This window comes from Chelonia mydas, chromosome 12 (assembly GCF_015237465.2).
Source record: "Chelonia mydas isolate rCheMyd1 chromosome 12, rCheMyd1.pri.v2, whole genome shotgun sequence".
NCBI lineage: Eukaryota > Metazoa > Chordata > Testudines > Cheloniidae > Chelonia > Chelonia mydas.
In genome coordinates, this window is record NC_051252.2 from 14024705 (window position 1) to 14042515 (window position 17811).

Sequence of the window (17811 nt, forward strand, 5' to 3'; positions counted from 1 at the left end):
TTACAACAACGTGAAATTTCAAATGTAGATAGCTGAAATAATGACATTTATGATTTTTTACATCGTATGACCGTGAAATTGACCTAAATGGCCTGTGAATTTGAGAGGGTCCTAGGCATTGCACATGCAGAATGAATGAAAGAGATGATCTACAGTTTGTTCAAAACATCTTACCTGCTTTTCTTATTTCAATGCATTGCAGAACATGAGGGTGCATATACAGTTTCTTTTGCTCCATCAAAATACAGTGTGCATATGGTGTGCATATATAAAAGCGAGACTGGGTGCAAATCTTAGTCAGTATTGAAACTGGACTTTGTGCAATTCTTGAAATCAAACAAGCATGAGTCAATGGCTGAACACAGGACTGGCAGCCAGTAAAACTTGTTCTGTTTTCAGTTGGGCCGCAGACTTGCTTTGTGACCTGGGAAAATCACTTATGGTTCCTCTGTTTCTGTATAACTGGGGATAACACTGCATGTTCCTCCAGAGACTTTTATTCATTATTAGTTGTATAGTGCGTTGAGATTTTCAGGTGAAAGACGCCATATAGTACAAAGTATTACTGACTATTATTACTAAACAAAGAAAAGGAGTACTTGTGGCACCTGGTAGTCTCTAAGTACTCCTTTTCTTTTTGTGGATTTAGACTAACACGGCTGCTGCTCTGAAACCTATTATTACTAAGTAATTTTTAAAACAACACATAGGCCAACTCAAACAGTAAGGTATCAGGGCTAGATCCAGCAGCTGGATCCACCTTAATGCCCCAGTCAGTGAAATCAGTGAAGCGTCACAAGGGTTGTGCTCATGTGAATTAAATTGCAGAATCTAGCCCTCCTTTTGCACCCCTGTTCTCAAGTATGTGGACTACTAGTATATGTCAGTCTAGGCAAGTGAGTTCCCAGAAAATAAATGGAGATAGGTGTTGACTCATTTCCCACAACAGGTTTGATTTGTCTGCCTATTCTAAATTAAATATTTTACTAAAATAGAATAGAACTCCTTGTTCTATTTAGAATGATTTATAACTGTTCCCAGATGATCATAAAGTGTTTCTAAATTAAAAGCCATTAATTATAGCCTTATATAGATACAAAAGATATGCAAGAAGTGCTTTGTAATTCCAGCTCTGCACTTCAGGTGAGAGCTTTTAAAATTACTTGGACCATTGGAGCCACCTGCTTGACTAACTGCTGAGGGCCCTGTGTTTCAGTACTCATCAGTGCATTGCGGTGTTAACATTGTTACTGATTTTTCTCATTTCTCCAGGGCAAATACTAATTAATGGATACAATTCACAGCTGATTAGCTGTAGTTTCTTCAGTAATTACATTCGCATACTAACTGTTCAGAAGAGGATTTCTAACCCAGTTCTTATTTCACTCTAAGCTTAATTTGTTTTTTGAATTGTTTAGGTCCTTAAGATAATAACCATTTTATTTTCCTGTGTCATTTGTGGTTACTATTAGATAATAAGTAAGTTTAATCTTTAAAATGCTCACTGATAAAACATAGTTTGTCTTAATGGATTTCTAATTCACAGACAAAGACCTACAATTAAATAATGTTGAAGTTGTGATACACGTTGGCAGCACAGAGACTGCATTGTCTGAGGCTAGTTTCTGGAGTTCTTATAGAAAATGGGAGCTGCCATTTGCAATCACAGTAGCAAGTTAAAAATGTAGTTGCAGCCTTCACTTTGGCTTTCCTTGTTTTCTCATTTTGTTCCACCATCTTAACGACACACAGACATAATTTTCAATATGTGAATCGCATAAAATTGAGAAAAAAACAGTTGGCATTCAGATCTGCCTAAGCCTATGTTGTACTTAAGTATATGAAGACCAAGAAAATGCATCATTCTATTTTTTTTTTAAAGGTGTATATAGCCAAAACCAGGCCTGTTGTGAGCAGGTCCAACCTCAGGAAAGATTGCTCATTTATATAGTAGGGTTGACTTTGGCTCTGCCCAGTAGATAGTGATAAAATCACTCTCTTGTACATGACTGTATTTAGATATTATTTTAATAAGTGATTTGTTTTGGTACTGTAGAAAAGAACAGCTCCTTTGGAGCCATTATAGTTTTTCATGTAAATCCTTCTTAGTTCTCGACTCACTGACATGAGTAATCTATCATGTCAGTCTCACTGCTGTGCATGAGTACTAAGTCTGTACGCTAAAAATCCACACAAGATCTTGGCCGGAAAAAATTCCGGTTAATATGCAATGGCTGACTCTAAAAACTAAGCCCCTGGTTGAATTTTATATTGACATCATCTTTAGCTATGTAGTTAGTTGTAGTTATGACACAGTATATGTATGCCATAAACACCAGTTTTACTTAGACTATATCCTAGATACGATTTGTGTATCGCTTCGTATTTTGGGGTGGAGATTTTACTCTCTAATTTTGTAAATTGCAGTTGATCTCTTGCCTTTCCTTCTCCAGTTCTTCCCTCCTCCAGTTCTGTCTTCTACCCTGTTTCTAAAGTCTGCTATCTCCAAGGGCGGGATCCAAAGGCCAGTGAAGTCAATGGAAAGATATTCATTTTACTACAGTGGACTTTGGATCAGACCCCAGTTCCCTTTACCCATCTTCCTTTTCTTCCCTCCTCCAAGTGCTGCTGGGAGTTTGGGGAAAGGTTCTTGTGTCTTTCAGGGAAATTAACCCTTTCAAGAAAAGACCCAGTTTTCTTCCCCCAATCCCATTCTCTGATGCTGCAGGTATGAGGGGCAAGGTCTGAAACCTCTTCATCACCAAGACCTCCAGGCAGTAAGTTGGACAAAGTACTGAGTGAGGGTGGAGGATATCCCTTTTCATTATGGATCATCCCGCTCTGGCAGCATTTTTGGATTATCTCATTTGGAGTAGACAATTGTGGGGGTGGCTGTGAAAATGAATATTTCCCCATCCTCACAAACTCGTTGTAGAGCTCTGTAGTATCAAAAATGTCTATTTTTAAAAAAATCACTTCAAGTAAAATGCACTCAAGACTTTGCAAGACAAGGAAAAGACCCAAGGAAAGATTTATATTTGAGTTATAAAACTCAGAAAATAAGAGGTCAGGATAGAAATGCTGATGCAACCTTAACTCTCATGGTGTGAGAAGGTCATTTTAATGACAGTGTATAAAAAATTAATGTGTTCAGAGATTTCAGCAATCCCTTTTTTTCACTCTTGCCCAAAATGCTATGTTAGGTATTAAATATTAGTTTACAACAACACTAATGAACGTAGATAACATACACAAATGTGGCGTAGGGACTTTTTCCTTTTTTGCTACCCTTTATTATATTTTTTTCACTATGCCTCGTAGTAAATAGAACGTTAGAAACACAAAGGAGGTTTGAAATTCCATAGCTTAGTGTTTCAGCTGACAACATAAACACACCAATGGTATTTGTTCTTGAAAAGCAAAGCTTATGAAATGCCTGTATGTGTATAAAGATAGTTACCAGTCTACCTGTTTTCCTACAAACATCTGACTGCTGCCATTTAAGAGAGCCGTGCATGTAAATCACCAGTTAGCGACATCCTCTTTTCCATACTAGTCCCTAAAAAGAATAAATATTTCTCTAATACAGTCAACTGATGTTCGTGATTCAGAGTTTGAAGGAAGGAAACTTGGGGGAGAGAAGCTCCATGAGGATACCCTTTGATTGTTCACATGTGTGGGAGGAAGAGGCCCTCAGTGGAATGGGCCACTGAGTTCACCACAAACCTGGCAGATCCCCAGCACAATTTCCCTATCCAGGCCCCCATTGGCTCCCTGGCAGTGTGACTCCACTGGAATGAGAACTGTGCAAAAGATTTCAAATTTTTGAATGGGTGGGAGGAGATGATGGAGAAGTAAAAAAAAAAAAAAAAAAAAATCTTGCAGACTTCCTTCATTCTCCCTCCCCTCTTTCCTTTTTTAAATAAGCTCTAATTGAAACCCTGCTACTGGGGACTCCCCTGGCATTGGTTCCCCTCAGGACCTCCTGGGTGATGGGTGGGCCTTTGCAGAAACATAATAGAGCCTGGGGATGAATTATCTATTTCTGAGAATGGACCCGTGACATGCTTGGTTGATAGAGGTGATTGTGCTGCAGAGTCAGCTGACCCCACCTTCCGCATGAGAAGGGGCAGATTCCAGGCACAGAGTGGACCCTTTCTATGCAGAACTGGGGGACACAAATGATCCATACTAATTCAAGCAGCAATATAATAATCAAAATCTCCAGCTTGGTTGTGACTATAGCAGCTCCAAAAGAGCTTGTGCAGATTTACATCTGATCTTTTTTTCAGAAGGAGTTCTTTTCTCGGTAGTTGATGGGATAAAGAATATATTTTGACTGTATAGTCATAAAGGTTTATCATGGCATATATTAAAAGCCAAATATCTATTTTTCTTTCAGTTTGGAAACAATAACAACTACATGAACATGACGGAGGCAAATAATGCATTTCTTACTGCAAATGAGGTAGATGTTTTTCTTTTTATCTGTGTTCATATTCTGCTGTTTGCTTTGATAATTTAACAGACTTTCAACAAATGAAGAGTGAAGTGCTGAATTTGTATGTGTTTTATGGAGCACAAAATAAAGACTTTAATGAGAAAGAAAATAACCTGACAGCTCTCCATTACTACTCAATTTAGCTGTCCATAAGGCTGTTACTTACATAGCATGTCAATAGAAACAAATCTGCTTTGTGTATGAAAAAAATTATAAACAGAAGGAAACAAATAAAAGGCACAGTAGGTGTAGATTTTGAAAGCAAGCCTAGTAGAAGTCATTAGTAGCTAATATGCTAATTTCACTCATAGATACAAACATTTTAATTTGGGTTCTTAACACTCACATAAGTTAGAAAACAAAACAACTTAGTTGGCTGCAGTGTTTGTGTTGTGGGAACGAGGAACAGACTTTCAGCCAAGTTTTAGACATGGGCTTGGGAACGAGCCTTGGGTCTGAATTGATGGAGGCTGACAGATCACTGAGGTGATACATTTGGCTGCTAGCTTGTAGGAGTGGGGCTAGTGAAGGGCTGTGTGCACCAACCACCATGTTTTTGCAGTTGTTTTTAGACCACAATCTTCTGTCAACCAGTTGTTTAGACTATCGTTGCAGTAGTATTGACATCAGCTCCAGATGGAGCTGCCTTTTGGGCATAGCTGGAAAATAACAGCTATTGTTCCAATGAGGGTGGAAAGATAAAAAGGGCAAGATGTATTGCCTAAAAAACTATGGGCATGCATGTGTAATATAGGAATATGGAGACAGAGGCAGAAACTGGTAGTAAGTAATATTTAATATGTACATAAGGTGTACATCATAAATCTCCCAAGGGTAAGGAAAGGTTAGAAAAATGAGCAGCCTTGACCTTATTCATTGAAGGTGACAATTCTGTCATGACTGTGCTCGTTAGAGCCAAACAGAAAGTGGTATGGAACTCAGTGGCAAAGAAGGTGTTACAATAAAGACGAAGGTTCAAATTAAGAGTAGTATTTTATGAACCATTTTTACAATGGCCACCATCTCTTTTTATCCAACAACACTGCTTAGATAAGGGAATATTGTTTGGCACTGGCTCCAGTGTTGTTTGTGATAATGAACACAAACCCCATCTGTAATGACAACATGATGTTTCATTCTGTAGAATTTTTTTCCTACATTTGAATCAAACATTGATGAAAGCTCTGCTGCCAGCAGCTGTTCAGAGACAATTTAATTCCAGCTGTGATAATTCACCGTGTCAGACATTGGCTGTTATATGTTGATACAACAGTTCTCCAGATTTGCATTTTTATCAAAAGGAACAAATGTTTTGAACATTTCAGTACAGATGGCATTTAACCATGCACACACTTTTTTAAAAAAAAATGTAAGAAATAAATATTTGAAAAGCTAATAACTTAAAAAATACAATTTGGTAAGATAACCCCCAGAAATGTTATATTATCTTGGTGATAACAGCACCTTTCTGCAATCTCAAATCACATACCTCTTTTTACAATCTGAATAGCCCAGTGATTTGGATTAAGACTACATCACTACAATACTTTTTTTTTCTTTTAGATTACATCTATTTTATCCTCATTCTTGGATCATTTAGAGATATTTTTAATGTATACTTATTTCAAGCTATTATATTGTGAGAATTAGTTTTATGTAAGTACTCATCAGTTTACTCATGATTCTCTCTGTACTTGTAAATTATACAAATGTTGCATTATTATATGGTTGCATTATATATTTATACAGTTGTAATGGATTTATCCCTTTAGATGAGGAAACAAAATCCCATTCTCATATTTACTACTACCTCATAAATATGACACTTAAAACAGAGTTTCAGAGCTAGTCTAATGATACTGATTTCACTGCTTGGAGAAAGAATAAGAATATGATTAAGTGTTAATATTTGCATTATAGTGTGAGCCTAACTTGGCAATTACTGCATTCAGTGTGTGTATGGTTATTCAGTTTTTACATTTAAATGAGCGCAGCTTATTCATTAGGATTTTGCATATGGACACCGCCGTGCTAGAAAACCATTTTATTCCTGTAAATAATGGGAATAATGTAAATGCCCTACAGAGAGAACAGTGTAAGCACTAGAACACCTTCACATTTAGAATCCTCACTTCTGCTTTGTTTTCTGTCTCTGTGTCATGATGATTACCATGACCCATTTTTAAAGCACCTTAAATATTTATTGAAATAATATTTCAAGTGTTAATTACAGTGGTAATGAAAACAGCCAAATGCCACATATCAAGAATGAGTGTTTATCCGTATTGTTAATGTGATATGTTAGATTTCATTAAGCAGTAATGGGGTAGCAAATGAGTCACAAATTACAGTTGCATCTGTTACTAGACCACATTAGTGCCAAAATAACTGCAAATGCAGCCATAGGGTTATGTTCATTAGCCAACCACTTCTCATGGCCAATCCATCCTTTGTGTTTGTGAACTCAGCGCTCCACACTAAGAAAATGTACGCCTTTTGTAACATGGCAATGAAAGTCAAATGTCTCCCTAATGCAGGACCAGCTTTCAAATCTGGAATTAAGTTGCGATATTCTGCATCAAGCGAGACTGCTAGAGTCTCAGCAGACTCTCTCACTATGCTCCTGCAGACTGTAGCAGTCTGGGACCTCATCATTTCTGGTGAGAGACCAATAATGACAGCTGACAGGTTCTGTATGCAAGCAAAGGTTTTACTTGTGTTTCAGTTTCCATCTTCTCTCAAGCGGTTATTAATTTATATCATCATTAACAGTCTGAAGGATGACAATTTACAGCACTTAATGAGATCTTTCACTGAACATATCATTTTAAAATTAACGGGAATTAAGACACTCTTTCAAACAATATAAATAATACATGAAACAATTTTTGTCCCTCTCAACTAGAATTTTGAACTAATACAAACAAATAAATCCCAGGGCAGTGCTGCATGTCCAAAACAAGACAGAGTGCCTATTTTAGGCTTGCCAACTGCTGAGTTTGATTGAGATAGTCCTGATTTGGGTATATGTGAAATGGCCTAATTTCAAGTATTAGATTTCTATTATTAAGAAGCAGTGGACCTGAAGTAATATACAGAAATTCATTTAGCTCACAAGAAAGAAATCTGAATAAGCTTAGTTCTTTTTTTTTTTTTTTCTTTCCAAATAAAAGTCATCAATGTAGAGGCCAGATCCAGACTGTAGTTGAATAAAGATTATCTTAGACACACACACAAACATACACATACAAACCCTGATGATAACTGGCAGTATATGTTCTGCTCCAGGCATCTTAACAGGTGTTTACTTAATAAAAAAAACCCACTGTTCAAACATGCTGGCTTGCTTCAAAAAACACTGGAAGCTACTATACTCACTATTGCTATTGTATACATTTCTGTGGTCCAAATAATAACCCTTATGTAAAAGGGTCCATTGTACTTCATAGGTGGAGTAGAAAAGAAATCAAAAACTGAATTATAATATTTCATGTTTGTTAGTTGTAAAAAGGAAACAAAAGATGTGCCGTGTTCGGTACTGGATTAATGGAGTATATGTGCTGCAAAATTGTCAGTATTTTATGAAGCATAAGAATAATGTAAGCTGTTGATGCTATTTCAAAAACATATAAATAAAGTGGCAATTTGTTATACGGCCAAATCCAGTGTGGCTGATGTTCAATCTAACAACAAAGACAGATGTTGCTAATTAAGTACGCATTAAAAACTGTTAATGCTGATACTCCATTAAATCCATATGATAATGAGACTTAAATCTTTAATCAGACTTATCCACAAAGCCCTATGTATATGAAACTTATAAAATTTGTTATTTACAGAGTTTTCATTTGAGAGCTAAATAATACAGAATTCGTTTGGTTTGCAAATCCAAAAATGAATATTTAGAATGGTGCACTCTAATGTGTTTGCTTTTCTTTTCTTTAGCAGACATTCCATACTCCAAGCCTCGGAGATGAAGAGTTTGAGATCCCACCAATTACGCCCCCTCCTGAGTCAGACCCCACGCTGGGAATGGCAGATATACTGTTGCCCTTTCAGGGTCTAAGCGACCAGCTGTCTGGACAAGGAAATGAATTTACACCCCAGTTTCCTCCACAGAGCTTGGATCTCCCTTCTATTACAATATCACGAAATCTTGTGGAGCAAGATGGTGTAATCCATAGCAATGGATTGCATATGGTAGGCATGGTCCTTTGTATCTTTCAGTTAATTAATAGCACCTGTCAAAACATAGAAATGCAGATTTTTTTAATATATAAAAATACCTATTTTTATTGACCTCTCAAAATATCCGTCTGATTTAGTGGAACGGTAGTCACCCTTAAACACTTGCCAGTATTAAATAGATAATATTACCTGCGTATCTGCAGCACTTTACATATGATAGGGAGTACTACAACTAATGGAATAGCATTACAGCGGACCCTCGCTAGAGCGCGCATCGCTAGAGCGCGGATGCGCATATAGTGCGTTTGTGGCGATGGATCCCATATTTAAATTGGGATCCATGGTAAAGTGGTCCCCCTGTTAACGTGGTACCGCACCTGGATCCCGAACCCCGCATTCTAGCGAGGGTCCGGTGTATTTGTTTCTCTATGGCAACTGGAAAATGTTTAAGGGTAACTGTTGGTAGATTCAGGAATGTGGGCTTTGTTGTTAATAAACCATGTATTGTTGAGCTGCATATGAATGGATTTCTCTATTTTACAATAAAGGAACCAGCCTGGTAAAACTGTTAACATAAGAATTTGCATTCTGGGACTGGATTTAGAAACCCATGTCCATAGGCCAGATTCTACCACTGAATGCACTCAGGACTGCTGAGGAAGTTCATGAGAGCTATATCCACACTTTTGAGGGCAGAATTTGTCCTGTAGAATTGAAGGAACTGCTCTTCCCCTGTAAAACTTTCTCCTGTCTTAGGTAAGTTAGTTACAAAGGAATTATTTGGCTGTATTTTGAGTGGAAGGTAAGGGACTGCCTTGACAGTACCAGGGATGGTTTGCTAGCATAATACAGAGAATGTTTCTTCATTTCCTTTCCTTTCCTTTTTGAACCAATCTATCGACAGGAAAGGAAATATTTTACTATACTATGTATGTATAATTCCATGGAGTTATTCTAAGAACCCTGCATTTCATCTTTTTAAATTAATAACTTGTTTGTTTTCAGTATTTTGATTATGCTTGGAAATACAGGATAAGATTGTCCTTTGAGGATCCTCGCAAACAGGGGCTCTCTGCTTGTCCATGCCCCTGGGAGTGGTGGTAGGCTGAGGCAAGGCATCATATATGCCCTTGTCCTCTGGAAAGCCTGGCATGGGGTGGGGATGGGGTGCAAGGTAGAGATCTGACTGTGGGGAAAGGTTCGGCCAGCGTGATAGGTACACCTTTAACCCCAACAATCAGAATCTACTAAAAATTTAGTAAAACCTTAAGATATATTAACTTTTCTACAGAGCCTTTTCATGCTGTGCAACTCCCACTTTAGTGGGAAGTCTGTTGGGATAGCAGTGGGTTGAGGAGTCTCTGGCCAGGATGACTCTGACCATATGGCTGGGAAAGTTGTGGGGGGAACTTTCGGAAGACACAGTTCCTCAGACAGACTGCCATGATGTCAAGTAGATCTGCATGTATCTTGCAGGGTCCATGTATTTTATTGCCCACAGTGTTTGCTCATTCCAGTGTGCAGAGATTCAAATCTCACTTCTTGATCTGGCGGGAACTCTACAAAAGGGAACCTTGTAGTTTTTTCTCCTACAGGTCCCATTTTTTGAGTGTTTTTGGGGTGAGGCTATCAGATCCACAGTTATTTCCAATCTCAGTGGTAAATTTACTGTAATTAGCATTTTAAACTCCTTGGCTACAGTTTGAATTAGTCTCTGTATTTCATAATAAAGAATGGCTATATATACAGGTAGACAGATATGTTATACAAATAATAGTTATTCAGATTAGCAGTTTTCTAGGAGCTTCTTCTTAGCGTGGTGAAATTAAAATGCAAGTTTACTAGTGGTCTAGAAGAAAGCAAGTCACATTGTCAGTTTACAGTTTTATACAAATGGTCTTATTTTTTTAAATGAAACACTCCAGATAAGGTAAAAGCATGGAAAGATTAGATTTCTACCGAGATGCAGTAATTTAAAAAATTACAAATATATGTGCAGCAAATGTTTCTTTGGATTTCTCCATTCTAACTGAAAGCCCATTACAGCTTGCTGGCTTCATTGCAAACTTGAATGTTCCCATTAAGGTCATGATAAATAGCTAACACCAAAAATAAATAAAGAAATAAATAAAAGAATCTCACTGCTGAGCAGGCAGAAAGTCAAAATAATTCCATGGCCAGGAGTCATAACTTTCAGAATATGATCCCTCTACTCTGATCTCATCCTGCCTGGGATTTGTGTATGTATTGAGCACACAGAGTGATTAAACCAGAGGAAAAAAGTTTATTAAAGTCTCAGGCTTTGGAGTAGAAGTAGAGAATTACGTGCCAAAGAAGTAGGGAATCCTGAACTGTTGTGACTTGTATGGGTATATAGTTCACACACCGCAACCAGTTCAGGCACAAACAATAGAATGTTTTTGACCACATCCTGCATATTTCTCCTTGGTGTTACCAGTTGGATTGTGTGAACAAAGTGACCAGGATATGGCCTTTAATTTTGCATTTTTCATATTTTGTGATTCCCCACAAATAATGGTGTTGGGTGGTCCCCTTCAGATCTGCTTATGGAAGAGACCCTCTGATTGGATCACTTCTTCTCCACTGACCCTCCCACCTCCACTAGGTTAGCTACGCTTCTGCAGAATCACGTCCTTCCTTTTCCAGGGCCCACTCTGGGGGAAGGAGTAGACACTGGGGGCTAGATTGTGTGCCCATTGAATTTGACACCATAGCTCCCATTGATTCATTGGTGCAGGACTAGTTCCTGGTGGGCCAGGAGGAGGCCTCGGCAAGCACCCACCTCATCCTACCACCAGCCCCTCTGAGATTTTCTGAGGAGACCGTTAACCCAAACCCCACCCCCCGCAATTCAGGTAGTGCTGGGGAAGCTGTAGCTGTGGGAATCCCTGTTAGCACAGCTCTAATGGAGCTGCCTTACTAGGTAGCTGATGAAGCGGTGCGGGTAGGTCCCATGGCCTGACCAGGTTGGAACTTTGCAGGGGGATTCGTGTCCTGATTTCCTCCCCAGGACTGTCCCCTCTGGGTTTTACTGTGGGAGAGGCAGCCTACGTTTTTAAGTGATGACATTTTTTCCTCCCCTTTCTTCTTAAATCAAACTCTTCCCCTGCCCGCAAACACTGGATAGCTTAAGGGTCTTTAAAAAATAAAAAAGGGTCATCGTGCAGGTTTCCCAAAACTCCTTTATCTCTATCTACTATTCAGATACATTCCCAGTGGATCATCTTCATTCTGCAAATAGATAATGAAAACAGTATATCATATTTTATATTGAAAATGGGCACTTTATTCAACTGGTAAATATTTATTAATAATATTAGAATTCATCTTTAAATTAGACATTTCATGAATTACCTTGCCTGGGAGCTATAAAAACTTTATTACAGCAATAAAAAAATGTAAAGGAGGCATTTTGGCTATGAAATTTCATTTCGTGGTCAATTGAATTTACTATATCTGAAAGAACTAAAGATGGGGCCATAAAATAATTATGATATTCATATACACTTACAGAACAATGCTCTTATGCAGTGATTTTGGGTAGTCTTATTTTAATGCTTAATTGATCGTTTATGGCTAATTACAAAAGGAGATAGTTTATAGATACTGAAAAACAAGCAGTAGTTTCCTTTGCTGAATATGAACGGTTAAAATAATTTGAGATGAACCACATCAAGTTCATTGGTCATTTTCTGAATTATTAGAGAGCTTACTGTAAGTGATAGTTATTTTAGCTTGATATAGACTTAGCTTGTTGAAAAGTCCAGTAGAATTTCACCTTGAAGAAATGTCATGAGATTTTAAATCAGAAATGTTGAAAAAAATAAAATGTTTGGACAGAATTATGATTAATACAGTGTGTCTTTGGCTTTGTTCTATGTACTACCTGACATGTTCACCTATAAACTTGAATGCAGAATCGCTGGAGGCATAGTTAAAAATAGGTTATGTCAAGGTTCTCCTATGTCTCCCTGAGGGTACAGAGTTGGCTAGCTACATCATAATACTTCTGCAAGCTCCTCAGATACTCCCCATAGGAGGACCAGAAAAATAATAAATAATACTTTACATTATATTCTTGATTTATTATTACTTATATTCTTCAGTTCATGCAAAGTGCAAGCAAGATGTTTATTACCAGAATAAATGTGGTCTAGCAGTTATTAAAAGATTGTATTGATGGATTAACAATTGGTCATGCTATTAAGAACAAGATAGTTTATGATGTATTGGGACTGATTTCCTAGCCTGCCACATTGGTTTTGCTTTAGAAAAGAGTGACAATTTGTCACACTGCTGATTAGCTTCATTATTATTGGCAACAAGCACAATACATTTATCTTACTTAAATGCATGCTATTACATTTAAAAACAGGCAACAGCAACAAAAAAGGGGAGATAAAAGGAGTGCAGTATGATTAACATTTACATTTTAATAATATGCAAATAAAATCCTAGTATTCAAAAATGTATTAATGAAAAATGGAATGTTGATGCTTTTTTGACTTCAAAGAAACCTTTGATTTACATGATGCAGATACTATACTTATAAATATCTAACTCAAAATAAATAGAAATCAGTAGCAATATTCTGGCAAAAACATTTTACACTGAGGCTCTGTTGTCTGTTTAGATGATCTTCTGAAAAATTATTTTAATCTACAAAAGATGGCAATTCTATAAAACTACAACTTGTGCTCCTGAGGGTTCCCTTTTTTTAACACCTCTCTATAATCTGCCCAGCCTGCTGAGTAGCATTGACATCAGTAGTACATCAATTTCAGAAAGTGGATTATTTTTACTAGACAGCTATTGTGACATATTGGGTCAGTCATAAATGAAAGATATTCATGCAAGCATGCAATACTTGTAATGAAGTCTCACTCTGACCTTCTGTATGATTGATTCTGTAATTTAGTTTTCTCAGGCAGTGCCTGAAATGAAATGAAATCATGTTGAACAAGTTTTGAATACCCACAGTGCACCAGGAGAAGAAAAATCTGCAGCCCCAGAGGCTTGAGAGAGAGCAGCTGAACGATTTATCTCCATGCTATTATAGCCTTTGCCAGCGTTCAACATTTCTTTCTTTCTTTCTTTCTTTTTTTTTCTTATTTGGCTTAAGTACTTAATTCTGCAGGTAGCTGTAAATGGGAAAATAAAATGCTGTTCAGATTTAAAATGACAGGACAGGAGTATGTGCAGGGGACTGATAAAATATCTTGAATAGAACTGACCTTTCATGTAGCTGAAAGTTACTGGGGGATTCATCCTCATAATTACCATATAGATTATTTTTATTTCTTTCCTGCATTGAAACATTTCAGAGAGCAGTAGTGCTGATTGAATGAAAATTGAACTTGTTAACATTCTTTTCAGCTTAGCCTGTTGTACATAACAGAAGGTTAGCTTTGATGAATTTTGAAATTCTCTTTCTGATATCTAAGAAACAGACAGTAAAGTAATTTTCTCTTTTCAGTCGTATTTTTTCCCTTTTATCCAAAAAAGTATAGATTTTACAAAAACAAACTGATAATTTTACATATATTGCTCCATATATTTTACTGCCTGTTGGAGAAATTGTGTTTTCTGTTTGGTGAGGATTTGATCCTATTTGAGTTTTATGATTGTGACAATACCCTGATTACATTTAGGATCCTGCCCAGATACACTTAATTCATTTTGGAATAAACTCATCTTTAATTATGTTACAATTTAAATGTCGGCCTGAGGTCAAAAATCAAAAAATGATGGTGGCTATAACTGAGATAATAAGAAGAGACTTTTAAATAAACAGTGAACCGATGTCATGACCTTCAAGAATTTAGTTGCAATTTTTATCCTGTTAGAGGGTAGTAAATACACAAACCAAAGAAGGAAATGTTATAAACATCTCAAAATAGTGGTGCTTTTTACTTAAAGATCTGAATCTTACTGTATTCAATCCCAAATTGGTAATTTAGCTTTTCAGTCACTAGATTAACTTAAAATTGCAAAAATTAAAGCTAAAAAAAAAAAACTAGTTTAAATGGCAAAAAAGTCTTCATTTCAGGCAATTACTTCACCACACATGACTGCATACCTCTAATTTATATCTTTAATTTTCATTTACAAAGAAACTTCCATGTAATCTTTTTTTTAAATATTTGGTTTATAATTTTATATTTTGAGAGAAAGGAGTAGGTTTTCAATTAATATAGAGTTATAGCTATGTTGTTTAATGTGTTACAGATAAAACAGTTATTTCATGGGTCATTAATGTGTTTAATGCCTGGAACGTTCTATTAAAACAAGCCCTTGTTATTGTTATGAACATGTTTATTGCCATCCTTAATAGGAAAAAATACAACTAATTCTGGAAGGTGATAATTATTCATTTATAAGAACAGTGGCTATTTCTCACCAGAAGAGATCTTTTACTTTCCGTGATTTGATTTTTTTCTCAAGAAACTGTGGGTCACTAAAGTTCAGATTAAGATCAGAAGTATTAGTCTGTTTTATATTTGAGTTGTACTTTAGGAACAGTAGTTTTTATAGTCACCCCTTTCAAGAAATAAGATACCCACAGACATGATCTCAAAATAAATAATTGCTGTTGACTAAGTGTAACTAAAACGAAAGGGTACTCTTAGGGACCAATCCTGCAAGAAGCTGCGTGCATTTGGCTTTCATTGAAGTCAGAGAGAGTTGTGTGTATTTAGCGCCTTTCAAAAGATGCTTAGCACCTTGGAGGAGCAGTCCCTTAATTCTCAGTTAAGGCTTTGCAATACCAGTGTGCACTGGAATCGTGACAGTTGGTTTTATACCTGCAAATTTGAGTTCAAAGCTTAGTTGAACAACTTTTGGGATTTCTAGAGGTGGAAATAAACAGTATATATAGCCCACTCAATTTACAGTAACAATCCCGGCTACAGCCACTGCAGTTTGACACAACACTAAAGCAAATACAGTCCTTCCCTATCTTGATGATGGACTAAAACATCTAACTGGTCTTTGCAGACTCTAGTTTATTATGCCCTCAATGCCATTTTAATTTTGTATGTTTCAGTGCAGACAAAAGTCACTTTGCTATAAGACGTGTTTCCTCCTTCTCTCTTCTTGATACAGATTTAACAAATCCAGGTGCTAGTGAACTTGTTACGGTACAAACAAACAAAAACCCCAAATGCTCTTTCAAAAAATGATGCAACTCAGAGCAAAATGGAAACTGAGTATATTGAAATGAGAATCCCCATTATTGGTCCATTAGTCAAAATGGACTCGTACCATATCATAGAAACCTTAGATTAAGTTCAGTAGCAGCAATATGATACAGATTGGCAGGATTTGCCTGAGACACCCATCCAGTGAGCTGGTGATGTTGCTTCTAGTAAATATGAAGGGGTTTTGCTGAGTCACTGGTGCAGGTGACGACTTATTACCCCTTCCAGATATGTGAGGGGCTTTCTAGAAAGAGAGAGGAAGGATCTAGGCTGTGGTTGAGCACTGAGGAAGAAAAATTAATTAATATAGCAGGACTGTCTTTAGGCCAACCAGGCTGAGACAATATTGTGATAGGCACTACAGGAATATATAAAGAGTTTTCAGTCTAGGAGCAGCCAAGTGTCGGATGAGTTCTGTGGAGTGAAGGAGTGAGCGGAATTTGTTATCTTGTTAATTTCTGTGTTAATAGAACCAAGCTCCAAGACAGAAGTGAGATCCACACCATGTATGGATTGCTTTTGAAATGTAGTTGGAAAAGGCAACTATCACACATGGTTTAAGGTTGTGTTGTTTTTTTTTTAAAATCTCTTTGCAAAAATGGTATAAAAGAAGAAAACTGGAAGACGTCCTGACTTAGATGATATGCCACAGCAGACCTAGGCTGCAGACTGACAAGAACAACCAAGATAATTCTAAGAATAGTAGCAAGCCCAGTCTGCAGTCCAACTTCAACAGCAGCAATTCCAGGAGCAAATGTTCCAGAGACACCATTCAGGCTATCGATATTCATGGCAATTAGCCAGGATGGGTAAGGAATGGTGTCCCTAGCCTCTGTTTGTCAGAGGGTGGAGATGGATGACAGGAGAGAGATCACTTGATCATTACCTGTTAGGTTCACTCCCTCTGGGGCACCTGGCATTGGCCACTGTCGGCAGACAGGATACTGGGCTGGATGGACCTTTGATCTGACCAAGTATGGCCCTTCTTATGTTCTAATACCCATCATCCTTTCTCTGTTCAAGATGGGACTGAATGATGACAGTGCCTGGTCACCTTTGAGCAGATGGACACTGCTGTTGCCTGGGAGTAGTCCTGGGCTGTCCATTTTGCTCCTTTCCAAGTTCTTTTCTGGCCTTTGGTAAGAACGCTGCCACTGACTACCTTCATTGTCCCTGGCTGCCATCCTAGACTGGGTTAGGATCTTTGAGGAGAAGTACCAGCAGCATTTCTGGGGGAAGGTCTTTTCCTCAGGGTTCCTTCACCTAGCAACTAACCTATGAGGTGACTTGGTGTCTCAAGCCTGAGTATTAGTCAGTGGAAGAAATTATGGATTGGTTTTAGGCTGTCTGCTCAAGAGTTGCAGACTTGGGTGGACCCACATCAACTGTCTATGCTGGCAGACGTTGTGCAGCACACAGAAGACTACATGGAGAAGCTGAGCTACCAGAGGGACCACCACAGCCAAGGGCAGCCCGAGCCTGAAAGACAGTTCATAAGCCAGACTGAAAAAACATCAGAGAAAACTGAACGGACCACAGGATTAGAAGTAGGGAGTTAAAACACATTCTCGCCCAGACTGCAGGGAGAGCTGGCCACACCTCCTAACCCATGTTTTGTTTGTGAAGGGAGGCATATAAGAAAATTCTGTGCCCTAATGAGATGTGACATGGAGATGTGACATGGAGATATGTGAGATCAAGCCAGCAGAAAAGGACACTCACCTAGATCTAGGGGTGATTCAGTAGTTGCTCCTTTGTTTGCTCTTTGTGTGAGAAAGGAACTGAGATATATCCAAAACTTTCTCCCTTTCAGGCGTGTAATGATGGGGAGATATGTGGTCTTGCTGAGATCTCTGGGGCCTCCAGGGGGTGAACTGTGCCTGTATGAGTGGAAGGGAGAAT

General features: G+C 37.7%; 1 protein-coding gene across 2 annotated transcripts in view; it reads left to right on the top strand.

Moving 5' to 3' along the window:
- Positions 1 to 17811, top strand: part of TOX3 (TOX high mobility group box family member 3) — an 82783-nt gene that overhangs the window by 52823 nt on the left and 12149 nt on the right. Inside the window, exons 2-3 of one of the 2 annotated variants that reach the window (XM_007054002.4) lie at positions 4403 to 4468; positions 8447 to 8701. In XM_007054002.4, coding sequence (XP_007054064.1) covers positions 4403 to 4468; positions 8447 to 8701 — 321 coding nt within the window. The remainder of the gene's footprint in view (positions 1 to 4402; positions 4469 to 8446; positions 8702 to 17811) is intronic. The other variant, XM_043526261.1, reaches the window with a different exon arrangement.